Here is a 16861-nt window from a genome sequence, read left to right as displayed (position 1 = left end):
GGCGGAAGTAATTACACAAGAGGTTTGCAAAATATATATTTTACCTGAATAAAATAAAAGCCTCTAAGAGCTCCCCAATTAATAGACTACAGATCTGTTCCAGCCAGAGCTACTTCCCAGTCCCATTAATTTCAGAGGGAGAGACTTAAACATGCCTTTTTAACTCCGCCATTGAAATGAATTTAGATCACAACCCAGCTACACTGATGGCTCGTGGGGGCAGTATTTGGTTGGTGCATAGTTGCCTCTCTGCCAACGTCTGTGGAAAAGAGTGCCACCAGCTGGGTGGCTCTGCCGCAACAGAGGCCTCAGCATCTCCCAGTTGGTAGCTAGCAAAATAGCTTTCAAACAGGAAAGGGTACTGGTGGCTTTGGACTTGCTGGAGTCAAAGCATAGAAAACGCATTCAGGGGGGGAAATTATTTTAAATGGCTCCCCTTGCCTTCTGCTCTGGTCACACAAGGAGGCAATGCTTGGGATGCAGTGATGGGCCCATTGCTCTGCTCCATCCCACTTGTCCCCAGTCCCAGTTTGGATTGCTTTGCCCAAAGTGTTTAGTTCTGGTTAGATATACCTTTTAGAATATTTTTACTTACCTGGTGTTTCATAACATCACTCTTATTGCTTTTTGAAATATTTTTTCTCTCAGGAATCTGCTCTCTCTTAAATCCTCCTTCATACTCTGCCTAATATATAAAAAAGGCATCATAAATTAAGATTAAATAGTCTGCATATTGATTCAGGCTGTGATCCAGGCAAACTTAAGTATGCTCTACTGATTTCATTGAGGAAAGGTAAAACATATAGTTTTCCACTGCAATCAGATTGTAGTAAATATACAGTAGGCAGTGAAACAAATATTAAACATATATTAAGCATTCTGAACAGAATTCTCAAAACATTACTTATTTACCCTAGCAGCTTACCTGATTAAAGTTTTAATGTAGTTGAAACATTTTATCTATTTACTGTTGTATTTGTCTGATGATAAACTGCACCAATATGAAATCTGAACTGGATGAAAGGCATGTTTTAAAATGTAAAACCTTTACGTATGACACTTCATTCAATTCAAAATACAAATGAACTGACAATGCATTTGAACACATTGCAATATTACTGTATTATCTTGTAACTCATTTTGTAACATTTGTTGTTATACTATCTTTGTAGTCTACCATAGATACACAACTCAAATGTCACAAGAGTTCTGTGTTCCAGGTGTCATATATGGAAAAAGCTAGTATTGTACAGTTTGTATGACAAAAAGAAAATAATGGTAACTCTGATATCGAAATAAATCCCAACAAAAAGTAAGTGCTGATGGAAGAGAAACCAAAATGGAAAGGTAATGTGGTTAAACTCCAAAACAGCACAGTTCAATCTGTCAAACGAGCTTCTCATAAAGACCACAACAGGGTCAGCATCCACTGAAGCTATTCCGGAAAGCTTCAATAGCCAGTAAAAATAAAAATCACATACTACTCAAGAAAAAGCAACATCATAAGAAATTGTAATAAAATGCTGGGAGGTGTTTACTCTACTGTATTCTTTTGGATCCAGTTACATGGGTCAAGGAACCAAAACACCATATATTTAGCAAATAGGAACATGAGCACAAAGCCTCAATAGTATATAAAGAGTATTCAAGGTTCTCTGTGCCCTCAACCCCCCCTCATTTCCAAAGCTATAAGGCCACTTTGGTTCACCGCTTTACTTATACAGCAGGTCTGCATTTTTCACACAGCAAGCAAATTATTCTAAAAAAGGTTTTAGGGCTGATTTATATCAAAGTGTGGGTACACCCAATCTGTTTTCATCAAAATCATTTATAGTTATTAAAGTACAGTATATAATACCTTCAGCCTCTGAAGGCACTCTGATCTTGAAGCAAACTTCTGAATTTGAGCTTCAATGCAATCAAATTCCTTCAACAGGTTTTGGTTTCGGAGCAAAGACTTTTTCTGACGCTCACATATTTCTTCTAGGTATTTTTTTAACTTCCTGTATTTCATTTTAGTTCTACACAAGGAATGGGAAACAAAAAGAGAAACAGTTCCATGTCGTGTATATGAGCTTATTCTTGGAAGAGAAATATTTACCTAGGATTCTGACAGGAACCCTGCCAAAAGCCATCATGCATAGAAAAATCCACGAGGGAAGAATTCCAATACGATATTTACATTTTGCTCCTTTTCATTTTAAACACTCATATCAATTTCCTCAACAAAATGTCCAAAGCTACAATTATGAAATTAAAGTTCCTATTTTAAAAGTAAAGGACTGATCCAATCAAGTGGAGTGGCCAGAGGATTTATAAAGGGCTCCGTACAACCCTTTCCGTTCCATTCCCCTTTCCCTTCCACGTACTCATGTGCATGGGAAGTGCAAGCTGCCTTTACAGAGACTGAGAGATCCATGTATGCCTTCCATAGCCCCATGTAGTCCTCCATCTCTGTGCCATTCAAATTCTGGCTGCTCCAGGAAACTGGTACAGTGGTACCTCGGGTTAAGAACTTAATCCGTTCTGGAAGTCCGTTCTTAAACCAAGGCGTGCTTTCCCATAGAAAGTAATGGAAAACGGATTAATCCGTTCCAGACAATGAAAAGCAACCCCTAAAACAGCAAGTAGACATGAAATCTAACAAGGCCATTGATTCATAAAATGAAAGCAATAGACCTGGGGCCCGGAGCAGCGGCTGCGAGGGCGACACCCAGTACCGGGGGAGGGGTAGTTGCTGCAGCAGCACAGCCTTCGATGCTGCTGTGATGGTGGCAGCAGAGGGACAAGATGCCAACGTCGCCCTTCTGTACTTTATTGCCAGGGAGCAGCAGTGACATCCCTGCTCGGCATGGCAGGGCAACGTTCCCCTTCTCTGCTTCAACCCTTAGCCCAGATCCTTGAGGAATGGCATCTTGTTCTGGAGGACGGCAGCTCCAGAAAGGGCTGGGGGGGGGAGGGAGCCCATTCCTTGCCTGAAACCCCAGGGGGCCACTGATGGTCCACGTCAGCAACAGTGCGCTTGGTGGAGCCGCCAGGCCGACTCTTGAGGAGGTCCCTGAAGGCATCACACCTCGGGGGAGAAGGAGGCCCAAGGTGAACCGATACTCTCCACTCCTTGGGGAGGGAGGTGTGTGCAAAGCAAAAGGAAACTCAACCCGTATCAGGCTCACCGCCACGGACTCCCCTCCCTGCACCCTCCCGTCTCTATCTGCCGTGGGATCCTAAGGACAAGTGATGCCCTCCTGCCTCGCCCGAATAATCACCCTGGCCGCCGCGTGTCCCTCTCCAAGTCCCAACAGGGGTCTCTCCAAAGCACGCTTTGGCGCACAGCAGCTGGCGTCTCTTGTGCGTCTCTCTCTCCCTCTGTCTTCCCAGGCGCTGGGTCCCTCTGTTGCCGCCATCACTGCAGCATCAACATCCCCCTTCTCCGCTTCTGGGTGACGCTGCCACGGCCGGCGCTGAGTGACAGAAGGCCGTGCTGACAAAACGGAAGTGCACCCCCAAACGGAGTACATTCATATACAGTGGTGCCTTGCAAGACGAAATTAATTCCTTCCGCGAGTCTTTTCGTCTTGCGATGTTTTTCGTCTTGCGAAGCACGGTCCGTCGCAACTGTGCCTCTTCAAGCGGCTTTAGGAAAAAAGCGAACAAACTCGCAAGACGTTTTCATCTTGCGAAGCAAGCCCATAGGGAAATTCGTCTTGCGAAGCGACGCAAAAACCGAAAAACCATTTCGTCTTGCGCATTTGTCATTTTGCGAGGCATTCGTCTTGCGGGGCACCACTGTACCAAAAAATTAAATTTTTTAAAAAATACACCACCAGGCTTGAAGTGTTCATAATCCAGAAAGTTCGTTAACTAGGCTGTTCATAACCCGAGATACCACTGTACCTTGATGGTGCACAAAGGGTGTTTCAAATCACTCTTTAATTCAAATCAATTAAAGTGAAGATCCACCCTCCCCGGGGTGCATGCAAAACTATTCCTCCCAAGACCACTTTATCCCTGGGGTAATCTGTCAGCAGCAGCATACCCAAAAAGTGGGTGGGGCAGAGCCGCCTCTCTCCCTCTCCCTCCAGTTTGCATGGCACTGAAAGCCAAACGACAGTGTGGGCTCCCAGAGAGCAGCTTGCAGCTGTTTTGCTCCTCAATGCTTTCTGATTCTGTACTTCCAAGGTCTGAAACCAGGCTCATGGTTAAATTGTCTTGGCTACAGCTTGTAGCTAGCGTATATACACACATATACGTTCAGGGCGTTTTTTTCAGTCGAAACTCAGCAAAAACCCAGTTCCGACACCTCTCACGTGGGTGCCATTGCCATTATAAGAGAACAAGGGAGGCGTTCATGATGAGTTCCAGCGTCTCATTTTCTAGAAAAATAGCACTGTATATATTGAACCCAGATATCACAGCAAATCAATTTGCCCTTCCCCCAAAACTTGCCCTTTCTAGATCCTCTGGCTTCAATTAATTTATTCCTTTTTGTGCATATTTTATACCTCCTTCAGTAATTCACAAAATCACTGCAGCAACAATTCTATCAATCCCTTTTCTCTCTCTCTCTCTCTCTCTCTCTCTCTCTGTATTCATTCCAAGTAGGGAAGTGAGGGAACTGGGCAGTTGGCTGTCATTCACCATGAAAGGAAGATGGGCAGGCCCTGGGGTATGGGCAGGCAGGGTTTTCTTCTGCTGCCTCTAGCGAGGTGAGGTTCCTTTGGCACTTCCAGCATTAGAGCAGAACAAGCGAAGGCAAAAAGGAAGACAGAACAGGGAAATGCCAGCCAGAGGGCCCCAATGCGAAAAGCAAGAGGATGCAGTATCAACCCTTTGCTGACAGATGCTAATAATAATAATAATAATAATAATAATATATTATTTATACCCCGCCCATCTGGCTGAGCCTCCCCAGCCACTCTCAGTGGCTCCCAATCAAGTGTTAAAAACAATACAGCGTTAAATATTAAAAACTTCCCTGAACATTCCCTGAACAGATAGGTAGCCGTGTTGGTCTGCCATAGTCAAAACAAAAAAAATTCCTTCCAGTAGCACCTTAAAGACCAACTAAGTCAGTTCTTGGTATGAGCAGTGTGTATCTGAAGAAGTGTGCATGCACACGAAAGCTCATACCAAGAACTGACTTAGCTGGTCTTTAAGGTGCTACTGGAAGGAATTTTTTTTGTTTATTCCCTGAACAATCAGCATTGTTATGTGAGTATTAATTTTAACCAATTATAAAGTTTTTCAAATATAAAATTATAATAAATTAGAATTTCCAAAAATTGTAATTAGAAGAATTAGTTGTGAATCAACCAAGTTTTACTTGTATAAACCACTTCACAAGCTGAAGTCACCAGAAATTGAGAAAAAAATACAAGCTCTAAAAGCAATAAAACCATTTCAACAGACGTACAATTAATATTCGATAAATGACTGAGTCACACTTCAGGAAAAGCTTGCTTAAACAAAAACATCTTAGGTACCCACCCAGACATCAAGAAGCTATGTGCATGCCTTATTTCAGTTGGTAACCGATTACAGAGGGCTAGAGCTACAACACTCAAACTCTGGTTTCTGGTACAAACGAAATGCACATGTGGTCCTCTCAGCAGAGCCCCATCTGAAGAGTGCAGTTGCCAGGCAGAGAGATGGGGGGGGGGGGAGGGAACCTGGTCCCAAGCACAATCTTGAATGGGCCTGGTAGTATACTGGCAGCCAGTGCAGCTCCCTCAGCAGAGGCACGATATCGTGCCAATACTATGTAGTCACAGATCCATTAAAATAAATTAACAATAAAACAATAAAACAATGCAAAATCTGCTTAAGCAGACTTACGTGCGGGTATCACATGTGGTGTATTCAAGCATTTTTCTTTCCAACTCCAACCTCTTTGTTTCACTAAAAGTACAGAGTGATGAAGTTATTGTACAAATGGTACACTACAAAACACTTTGGAGTAAAGAAAAGGAAGATATTTTACAGGTTTCAGAAGAGCACCCAAGGAACATTATTTTTTCACTGTGAATTCCAAGCCATCAAGAATCATTATCATCATTAATCAAACTGCTTTGATCCTAATCTATCTGAGGTAGCAGCTATCACCGGAACAACTTGCCTCTTCTGGAGGTAGATACAGGATTACTAACTCTTGGAAAGCACACCTTGAAATGATGTAGGAAATCAGTCATTTGTAGCATTTGGCCACATGGTAGGAGGAATAACATCATCTACTGCTTACAAGGATGCAGAAACAGACATATGGTTAAAGTACTCCCTACTACATGGCTAAGACAACTGGCTTCGCATGCATGTACCACACATAGGATTCTAGCAGAGCCTCCATCCTATTCTCCTCCTCTTACAAAATATCATTAACACACTGAAAGTAGATACTGGCTGTGGCTCACTAACGATGTGGCATAGTGGTAAAAGTGCTTGGCTAGAACCTGGGAGACCAAGGTTCAAATCTCCACCTAGCCACAAAGGTTCACCTTGGGCCAGTCACCATCTCTCAGCCTAGCTTCCCTGACGGGGTTGTTGTGAGGATGAAATTAGGAGGGGAGAGAAGTGTGTAGTCCACCTTGACCTCCTTGGAGGAGAAGTAGGATATAAATAAATGTTAACAACAACAACGGTACACTTGGTGGTAAATCTGGGTTCATTCATGTTAATGCTGTTTTTAATTGTAATCTCCTTTGAGCTTCAGAAAAGTAGAATGTAAATATGACAACATTAGAAATACTAAGAAATAAATTAAAAACATGTTGAGGGTGTCTCCCCATCTGCTGTCATGGTTAATAGCAGTAAATATACACTTATCAAATAAAACCCACCTCAACACTTATCTTAGGACAAACACTTTTAAACAAGTATTTCACTGTTCTTAGATGTGAAGATTGGAACTAGTAGATTCCTGACAACCTTGTAGAACACTGCTTTCTATAAACCTGAAAAATCTACCTCCCTTGAATGTTTCTGTGAAGCAATTGGTTCAATTGCTTCTTTGATCTTTAAATATGGATGTATTTTCTTCGATATATTCAACCAGTGGTGCTCTCAGCATATTTAAAGGTGACCCTTCCCCAAACATCTCAAAGAAATCATACAGTAATCTATTAGAGCAATTCTGCCCATAAATTATATCCAATATGTAGGAACAGCATCACTCCAAAAAAAACCTGCATTGGCAAACTATAATGCTATGTTAGTGGAAAAATACTAAACCCATCTAGTAATACCCTTGCCCCAATTAGAAGCCACTGGTAAGATAACTTTTATATCATCAAGACAGCCAGCAAAAGAGGAAAACTAGGGAGAGTTTGGAGCATCATTAGGGATAAACAGGCCATTGCTAGAATCCTAGTTCAATCAGTGATCCTGCTGTCCCCTCCCAACACAGGTGCAATGTTATACCTGCAAAAGAGATGACATAAGTTTAAGTATTCTCAGTTACAGATAGGTAGCCGTGTTGGTCTGCCATAGTCAAAACAAAAAAAATTCCTTCCAGTAGCACCTTAAAGACCAACTAAGTCAGTTCCTGGTATGAGCTTTCGTGTGCATGCACACTTCTTCAGATACACTTGCATGCACACGAAAGCTCATACCAAGAACTGACTTAGTTGGTCTTTAAGGTGCTACTGGAAGGATTTTTTTTTGTTTTAAGTATTCTCATTAGAGTAAATGCAGAGTCCTGAATTACCTCCCACCCTTCCTCTTTGAAATCCTACAAAAGGTAGGATTTCAACGAACCCTGCAGCCAATCACAGCACACCACAAGGTTATAAAACCACCCATGGAACATAAATGCAATACAAAGGCACACAACATAGCGCTACAAATCTCTGCTCCCATATCTAGTGTGCTATGAGCACATAGTGAGGGCTCTGATAATGGGAACTTCAATGATGTGGCTTTTTGCACGCTCAACAGCTAGGGAGAACAAAAAGAAAGGACGGGAAGATTAATTTTAAAAAACCTGCCACCCAGTTTCATATCTCCCATTCTTAGGTATCTGGGATCATGCAGTCATGTTGCCATGGCAGCTGGGATGCAAACCCATCTTCTCTCATGAGAAGCCAAGAAACTCTCATGAGATTGTACTAGTTGCAGCATTACATATGGCAAGTGTGGGCAGGATGCTAAGGAGGCAGCTTAGGTCCCTATGCTGGGAAATAAGACTGAGCAGGAGGAAGAAATGACATGTTAACATTCTCTTCTCCATTTCTGAGGCCAAGGGAAGAAAACTCCCAGAGGATAGTCACTATTTAACTCATTTATCTATATTTAAAAGGGTATGTTAAACATGACAATTCCATAACTTTACAATCATTCCTCAGGAATGATTATATAATGTACATGAACAAATTTAGAGAAACAGTATTTATAAATTCTAAAATAAATCCAAACCAAAAGTCAACTTACGGTATTCCTGTGCAGGTCAAACAAAAACCAAAGCTAAAATTAGTCTCAGACTGCAAGTGAAAGCACAAACGAAACTAAAATAGTTATCAGTTTTGATTTTACTTGCAGCACACAAGGACTCTGGAATAGTCTCATTTCTTTTATGATCAGGGAAGGTGGAAGTGTTTATATATCATCATATATATATAGGATTAGGATTATATATTAGGATTATATAAAATATGTAGGATGCAATCCTAACCCCAGATCTGATGGGATAAACAAGTTAGGATGTGGCAGATCTCCAGCTCAGATGGGCTACGCAGAGGAAAATCTTCAGCTAGGGTTCAGCGGGCTGAGCCAAGACCAGGGAACTTACATCACCATAAGCTCTGAAAAGTGGGCATTCTGCAGGAGTGGCAAGGGCAGGAGTGGGCAGAGTAGAATTATGCTATATCCTAATCCTGAGAACAGTTGCTTATTCTTCTGTACAGAGCCATTTGGCTTTGCTTGTAGAGGCAATGTACCATATCCATGGAATCGAGGGAGGTGTCTGAATGTTACTTGAGTTCCTGCTTTGAGATAAGAAGCATTGACAATTTTAAGTTGGCACAGATTTAGGCTTCCCATGCTTAGGATTGTTCCCATAGTTACTATCCAAGTCACAATCATGTCTCATTGGTGGGCGGTGGGGTGGGGAAGACACCAATAACTAGTGCTTGACTGCATCATAAGGAAGCCACTGAAGGCAGGAAGAAAGATGGTAGCTGTAAATAATAGGGCTGGACGAAACCTCATTCTCAACATTGTGATATACCAGCAGCTAAATACCGTGGATATGCTGATATATCACGATGCCTGGAATGTATCTCACCTACTTCTGTTGGAGAAAGTTTATTGTTGACATAATTGGAGAACCCCCTTTCTACTTTTTGTGTGGAAAATGAATGAAATTGAGACATCTGGGTCTGAAAATTGGGAAAATATTGGTTAGCAGGAGGAAACACAGTGTCATCCTAGAGTAAAAACTGAATAATCTTTTTATATAAAGCTGACAGATGGAGAATCCTTTTTATTTCTCTTTCTTTTCCTCTTTCATTCTTTTATCTTCCCTATTCTCTTTCTTTTTTCCTTTCTTTCCTTTTTTATTGGGGGTTGTGGGGTGTCCCCTACTCTGGGTCAGTGTTGGGATTATACACACATGAAGACAATGGCTGCCTGAAGGCACAAAAGGAAGACCTGCCAGAGTGGGAGACTCGGAGAAGAAAAGGAAGCTCCTAGGTGAGAGCTGGCAAGGTCTATCTCCTCCTGTGTGAGACAAGGGTTAAGCTCTACCTTGGAGAGGGGACTTTTCATTTTCCCCCTCTTTCTTTCTTTTCATTTAGTTTGTTTCTTGTATTGTATTATGAAAATGCTTAAATATTTTTTGTATGAGTAAATATTACAGACGGTATGTAGAAATACTTAACGGCATGTCAAAAGTTTCCTGGGTATTTTTTTAAAAAACAGCAAAATAAACATGCTAAATCAGATCAATCTCCAGGCTTCAGAAAACATTCCAATGGAAACTGAAAGTTTTTCATCACAAATTAACCTAATTTGTACAGGAATATTTTCCAGAAAACTCACACCTGTACATTCTGGGCCAACCTTAGCTTCTGAAGATACTTCAAAAGGTAGCTCCATATATACAACTCTTTGTTCACTAAGATTAGGCTGGCAGCACCTGTAATGGGTTTTAGGCACCAGCGGGTGGCACTGTGGGTTAAACCACAGAGCCTAGGACTTGCCGATCAGAAGGTCTGCGGTTCGACCCGCTGCCCACCTAGCAGTTTGAAAGCATGTCAAAGTGCAAGTAGATAAAGAGGTACCGCTCTGGCAGGAAGGTAAACGGCGTTTCCGTGCGCTGCTCTGGTTCTCCAGAAGCGGCTTAGTCATGCTGGCCACAGGACCCGGAAGCTGTACGCCGGCTCCCTCAGCCAATAAAGCAAGATGAGCGCCGCAACCCCAGAGTCGTCCGCAAGGGGTCCCTTTACCTTTAAGCCTTCTCTTGAAGCTGGCCCATATATTACTCCTCTGGATTTATGCAAACATAAATGTAGTATGTTCTCTGTATTTATTTGTTTTATTTTGTATTAGTTTCACATTTTCTATACCAGATATATTTATACAGTTATGCAGCATAAAAAGATGAATGAGTAAAGAAATAAAGCATATTACTGTAATCCAATCTTGTAACTAAAGCCACGTGTTACCATAGCCAGGTCTGATTTCCTCAGGAATTAGCCCAGCGGTGTTCCAATCTAAACTGGACAAAGCCACCCCATCATTCAGATGTAAAGCTCCTAAACTACAAAGCTGATTTTTCAAGGGGAATGAAATTCCATCCAAAACTGGATCTCAATTCCAGAGTTCCCCTCCCACCTGAGGAGGAACATATCTCTCACATGTGGATTCAGCTTCCCAGCCTACTATCATCTCCAGACACTGGTTCAGAACCCCAAAGGTTTCCTAAGTATAAGAGCAGCTTGTCATATTGATCACAGCATACTTCAAACCTTGACTGACCTCTCCACGTTTATGTTTATGTTAAGTAACTCGGGGAGAGACTCAATCCAAACGACACCATACACCAACAGCTTACTCTCCTTCTATTCCAGTAGCTTATTCTCTTTTTATTCCACCCCAACTAATCAACTCAGCATTAAGAAGCATAAATTGGAAGCAGTGAGAAGACAAAGATAACTGGCGTCTTAGCAGATACTGGTAATCAACAAATGAAGAGGGTTGTGGGGTGGCTGGGCTGAAAGGGGCAGGGCAAGATGAAACATACCCTGTGGCATGAATGGATTGAACAGTTATAGTTACAGATAGGTAGCCGTGTTGGTCTGCCATAGTCAAAACAAAAAAATTCCTTCCAGTAGCACCTTAAAGACCAACTAAGTTAGTTCTTGGTATGAGCTTTCGTGTGCATGCACACTTCTTCAGATACCTTATCTGAAGTTATCTGAAGTTATCTGATACCTTCTTCAGATACCTTCTTCAGATAAGATATACTTCTTCAGATACCTTATCTGAAGTTATCTGAAGAAGTGTGCATGCACACAAAAGCTCATACCAAGAACTAACTTAGTTGGTCTTTAAGGTGCTACTGGAAGGAATTTTTTTGTTTTGAACAGTTATATCAGCTTATTTATCAGATTGGTCAAAGTGCCGGTCAGACTGACTAGAAGCCAGTCTGCAATATTTCAGATACATGGCCACGAGTGTATGGCCACACCATACATCCATACCATACCATACCAAACCAATCACCTTTAAAGCACATAGTTCCCTTCCGCAGAATCATGGGAACTGTATGTTGTTAAGAATGCTGGGAATTGTAGCTCAGGATTTGGGGGCAGGGGGCGGAGCAATGTACTTTAAATGTATGGTGTCAATATGACCTAAGTCGTATTGCCACTGAGCACAAACAGGAAAAAGAGACACTGTCCCTAACAGCAACTAATAAACTAAAAAAGTAAGTCAAGGCTATATTATAAGTTACCCATATAACTATATTAAAAACATTAATAACATATTTCAAAATCACCAAAACAATAAAAGCAAGTTGTACAAAGACTCTCTGTTCAAGAGCTAAAATTTCAAAGCCAATAGTTTGCTAAGCCTACTGCTGTTAAAGCCCTCAACATTGGCATCACTATAGACTAAAATCCAAATTGCCAAAAGCATTCTGACCTTATGGCATTCTCCAGTGGCCTGGATGCAAATTATAGCAATCTGACTCCTCCAGCATTCTCAAAGGGTTCAGGTTTGCAGTCATTCACAATGGCACTTAGATAAGAAGCTTTATAAAGGATATGTGTAAAACTTTATACCGCAGATCTTTTTATCCTTGAACTCTCTAGATACACATGGATCTGGCAGCCCCTATTCAGGTAATCTTAATTCGTGTCTGTAGCAGGACAAAGGGTCCACATGTTGAACAGGAAGGTCTGCAACTGAGCGGGGCGGGGTGGGGTAAGCAAGTTGGGCTGAACGCAATTGCAATGCTCCTCACAATCAGGAACCCTGCAATTGCCTCTCCGCCCTTGCACAAATTTAAGAATACATGAACAGGACTACAATTTATGTGATTAAGTGTACATTCTTGAAATCTCCATCTTTCACATTTATACCACCTTTGTATGCTTTCTTGTTAACTGTAAGATGATCTATTAGTAAATATTACTGTCAATTGGTAATAAGTTAAAAAAATTATTCATTTTAAAACTTTACCTTTCAAATGGAGAGTCTATGGACAACTTTTTTGCTATTTGATTTAAATTAATGTATATATGTATGCATGGATATTGTATCATAATGTTGTAGTCCAGATGTATTTTTCACATCTGCTGCTGGGCATGTATAAGCTCTCAATGACATTCCACAAACATTAGCCCTGACTGGCACAGCAGGACTGTAGGAACAGTCTGTCATTCACAAAGTGAAGAATACAGAGACCCATAATTTTTAACCTGATTGTTGATCTCTCCTACTTCAAGAGTGGAATTTCCATCTCCCAGTAATAGGCAAGAAATTACATTATTACATTGCTCAATGAAAGCATTTTAATTTTCCTTATGAGTAACCTACCTGCTTTATCTCCCTATTCATGGTGCCTGTTTGACCCTGTTAAGAATAAATTCAGTCACAGTTGATATGCATTTGCTATATTCCCATTTGCTGCAATGACAGAATGAAGTGAATCTCTTCTGACCCCCCCTTATTTTCTAATTAATTTTTAAACATACTGTACTCTTATATGAAGTAAGTTTCATATGCAGTAATGTATACGCTCAAGTGCTCATCCTCCATGCACTTAACTGCTAGTCACCTTGAGGTAGACCTAGCTAGGTTTGGACACACGTGCCCATAGAATGTGTGAATGAGTCAGTCTGAGCTTAGCCCCAAAGAGAGGGAAGGATATGGGTGGTTCAAGTCTCACTCATGTCTTCCTTGGAAAGGAAGGGGCATGGAAGTAGGAACAAGGCAACCGCTTGAGTAAGACTTGAACGTGCCCAGGCTGGATGATATAAAATATATACCCTGGTATAAGATTACCCAGGTACACTGAGGAGTTTATCCTGGTGAGTATGGTATCTCCTGGATGTTGCTGATGGAAATTGGGAATATGTTTAACAGGAGATTTACGGCACCAGAAGAAATCTTTTGCCTACTCAGAAGAAAGCTCCAGGTAAACTGGCAAGCAAGTCTAGATGCGAGTTTAAAACCATCCCTTTGACAGAATTGTCTTGCACTGTTTTTACTGTTAGACAGTGGCAGTAACTTGAATACAAGAGCATTATTTAAGAAGAGGATATTAAGAACCTCAATATTCCATAACTGTATCTATCCACTTAGCTATTAATATTCAACATTCATTGACATGAATCTGACGACCTATGTCAACAAACAGGCATCATCAAAATGGTTAAGAAAAAACTGTATGACTATATTTTTAAACACATGTGCCAATATCATGCCAGTTCAATAATTACACTTCAGCCAGCTACACTATTGTAGTGAGGGGGTCAGACCACCTCAGCGGCATTGGGGAGGGTGGGGACTGGATGAACCGGACTCAAAGCTCCCTCACACAGCACCAACCAGCTGACCTCCAGTCTTTTCATCTGAGGAGAGTTGCTACTTCCCCTCCGCCAGAGCGACTGAAGCCACTCGGGTAGTGGCGGCAGCAGTGCACTCCTTTCTTGCCCAGCCTGCCTGGCTCTGCCATCTGCATCACAGCTCCTGCTCACTTTGCTGCAAGAAGTAATGGTCCTTGGCTTGGAAAAGCTCCATTCTGGGGCAAGAGGGAAAGCATGCTGAGGGAGGGAGATGGCGCAGGTGAGTGAGGGGAGGGCTGTGAGGGGCAGGGGCTGCGCCTTGCTTCAGCCTGCCGCCAGGTTTACAGGGCACGGCAAAAGGATCTGCCTTGCTTTCCATTCCATGACCACAAACGTTGAGCGAGCCCTTCAGGTGGTGGCTAAATTCCAAGAAGAGTGATGGAAGCCCATGCACACCCAGCACAACACATCCGCTGCCTCAGGCAGTGCCTGCCTCCTTCGGCTGTTGCCACCCGTCAGGGCTCCACAAAAGCTGGGCAGGTTCCGGCAAACAAGAGGGAGAGGGAGAGCACCACTAGGTATGTGACTCCTGCCACCAGGCCCTTCTTTGAAGTTGTTTTATCCTGGAGATAAGCTGCAACCTGAGAGGCTGCAGCAAGAGACAGCCATCCAGGCTCGTCCAGAAAAATAAACAAAAGAAAGGTGGCAGGGATATGCATGCAGAGAGAGAGGGGGAGACACCAGCAATATGCTGTAGAATGCTATCCATTATATTTTATCTGCACAATTAGAATGAATTTCAAGAACCAAAAAGTTTTATAGAAAAATACAACTTTCGAGCTGTCTGGCCCCAAAATGGCAGCTAGGTATTCCATTTTTGCAACTATAATCCTGGTTTAAGGAGCCATTTGGTGCCTAGCTCATATACATGAGTTTCTAACACTGGTAGGAAACTTTTTCACATGGTGGCGCATTCAAAAATATGACTCTCACACCTGGAGTGATTCAGTCCAGAATTCTATCACTTTATTCCATCTCATTCAGCATAATGTATAGAACAGCTCTAAGACCTAGCCACCATAACTCAGGTAAGCACATGCACACGCACCCCAGAATGAGATGGCAGAATCAGTAAGTGTAAGACTTAACCTGGTGAGCTTCTGCTTTTGAGCACTCCAGAAAACACACAAAAATCACTACACGTTTAAAAAACAACTCCCCTGCACACCAGACTGTAAGACAGCCATATGTGTATGTGTGTGTGTGTGTGTGTGCGCGCGCGCGCAAGTTTTCTGCTTCCAGGGAGGATTGTTTGGGCAGCAGGAGCAGGACATTGAAATGAAGTGACCCAGGGTCACTATCATTAGGCCAACCAGGCTGCTGCCTGCAGAAGAGACCTCAGAGGACCACAGTTTCATACAATTAGTTGTTGCTATATCTTATAGATTCCTGATAATATTTTACTTTTTATATTTTGAACGCAGTTTCTTGAAGCTCAAGCTTTAAAAAACTTACAATGTTGCGGGCTTGGCAACTATGTCAATTGCACATGCCCAAGCACTAGAACTTGACCTGAAGGAAAACTTGTAAAGAGAAAATGAGATGTTGATGTGCCAGGAAATGAAACTTCTGAGAGACTTAAACTTTAACATTGCAATCTGCAAGCTTATTCAAAATGATTTGTGGATGCAAGCATTTTCTTTTGTATTTGAGAAAGGCAATAAAATACAGTTGCATTACTTAGTTTTGCCATTTAAAAGAAACTGAGCTGTTTAAAGTTTTGCGGCTTTTTGTTTTTCCTACAAAGCATCTGTTTTTGAAAACTGAAGCTAGCAATTTTATTGGGGGGGGGGGGGCGTGTGCACGCAAGTAGCTAGCTTGGCCTGTGGCACAAAATAGCCCGGCACCAGCGCTTTTGTAGCCTCTGTACACTCTGTCCTGCTGCGGATGTGGGCCAAGCAAGCCTGTACCACTTGTGGCAGCTGCCACGGACTGCTGTCCCGGTGACATTGCACAGGAAAACACATTCGAATGGTTGATATTTAAATAAAGTATTGGCATAGCCATAGGGGCAGCTGCCTGCCCCCCATCAATAAATAAAAATACTTAACTAAATGTAGAAATTGTAGAACTCTTTAGACATACTGTAGTTTTCGGAGCACTTGGGGTGAAAAGAAAGTAATTTAAAACAACGGTTGCTGAGACATTTCATTGCCACACAGAGAGGGGTGACAGGTGGGCGTCCTACGAAAATAAAGCCCGGCTGCGCCCAGGAAGTAAAGTATTTAAATAAAAAGGTCGCGCGCGATCCTGTGGGGAGCTCCGCGCAAACTCCGCCCCTTCGGCCCCAACATCCCCGACAGGAGCCCGGGACGGGGAAGGCGGCTCCGCCCGAGGGGAGCGGGAGCTCCGGCTGGACCCCCGGGGCAGCCCAGGCAAGGACCCCGCTTCCCCACGAGGGCGGGGGGCGACCTCACCTGTCCCGGAGACTCTCCCGAAGGCGGCGGAGCTGCCCTCCGCGAGCGGGCGCGGGAGGGCCGGGGGTCCCACGGAGGCGGCCGGCCATGGGGCGAGCGCGGCAAAGGGGCCCGTCAGCCGCGTTGGTTTGGGGGCGTCTCCCGCGAGACGAGGCCGCGCTCCCGAGGTGCACCGCGGCCAGCCCCGCCTCCTCCCGCAGCCAGCCAGTCGCGGCCAGGCCCAGAAGAGGCCCCGCCCCTTCTCTTCCTTCGGATTGCGCGGGGGGGAGGGGCGTCCCGGCTGGTCCGGACTCGGAAGGGAGCCCCGCCGGGGGGGGGGGGCAGGTGAGTACGGTGGTACCTCGGGTTACAGGCGCTGCAGAGTCCGCTAGCCCAGAA

General features: G+C 43.2%; 1 protein-coding gene across 11 annotated transcripts in view; it reads right to left on the bottom strand.

Annotated features, from left to right (window-relative positions):
* The window catches only part of KIZ (kizuna centrosomal protein), a 165632-nt gene extending 148926 nt beyond the window's left edge, over positions 1 to 16706 (bottom strand). For 2 of the 11 annotated variants that reach the window (XM_083748615.1, XM_083748618.1), the window contains exons 1-4: positions 16484 to 16643; positions 5836 to 5898; positions 1859 to 2021; positions 596 to 685 (exon numbers count right to left, since the gene is read on the bottom strand). In XM_083748615.1, coding sequence (XP_083604741.1) covers positions 596 to 685; positions 1859 to 2021; positions 5836 to 5898; positions 16484 to 16572 — 405 coding nt within the window. In that variant the 5' untranslated portion in view covers positions 16573 to 16643. Of the gene's footprint in view, positions 1 to 595; positions 686 to 925; positions 997 to 1858; positions 2022 to 5835; positions 5899 to 13035; positions 13072 to 16483 lie in introns of those variants that run through there. The other 9 variants (XM_083748621.1, XM_083748612.1, XM_083748620.1 and 6 more) reach the window with 9 other exon arrangements.
* Positions 16707 to 16861: the final 155 nt, after the last annotated feature.

This window comes from Podarcis gaigeae (assembly GCF_964106915.1).
Source record: "Podarcis gaigeae genome assembly, chromosome: 7".
Lineage (NCBI taxonomy): Eukaryota > Metazoa > Chordata > Lepidosauria > Squamata > Lacertidae > Podarcis > Podarcis gaigeae.
This window is presented reverse-complemented; position numbering and strand designations above follow the sequence as displayed.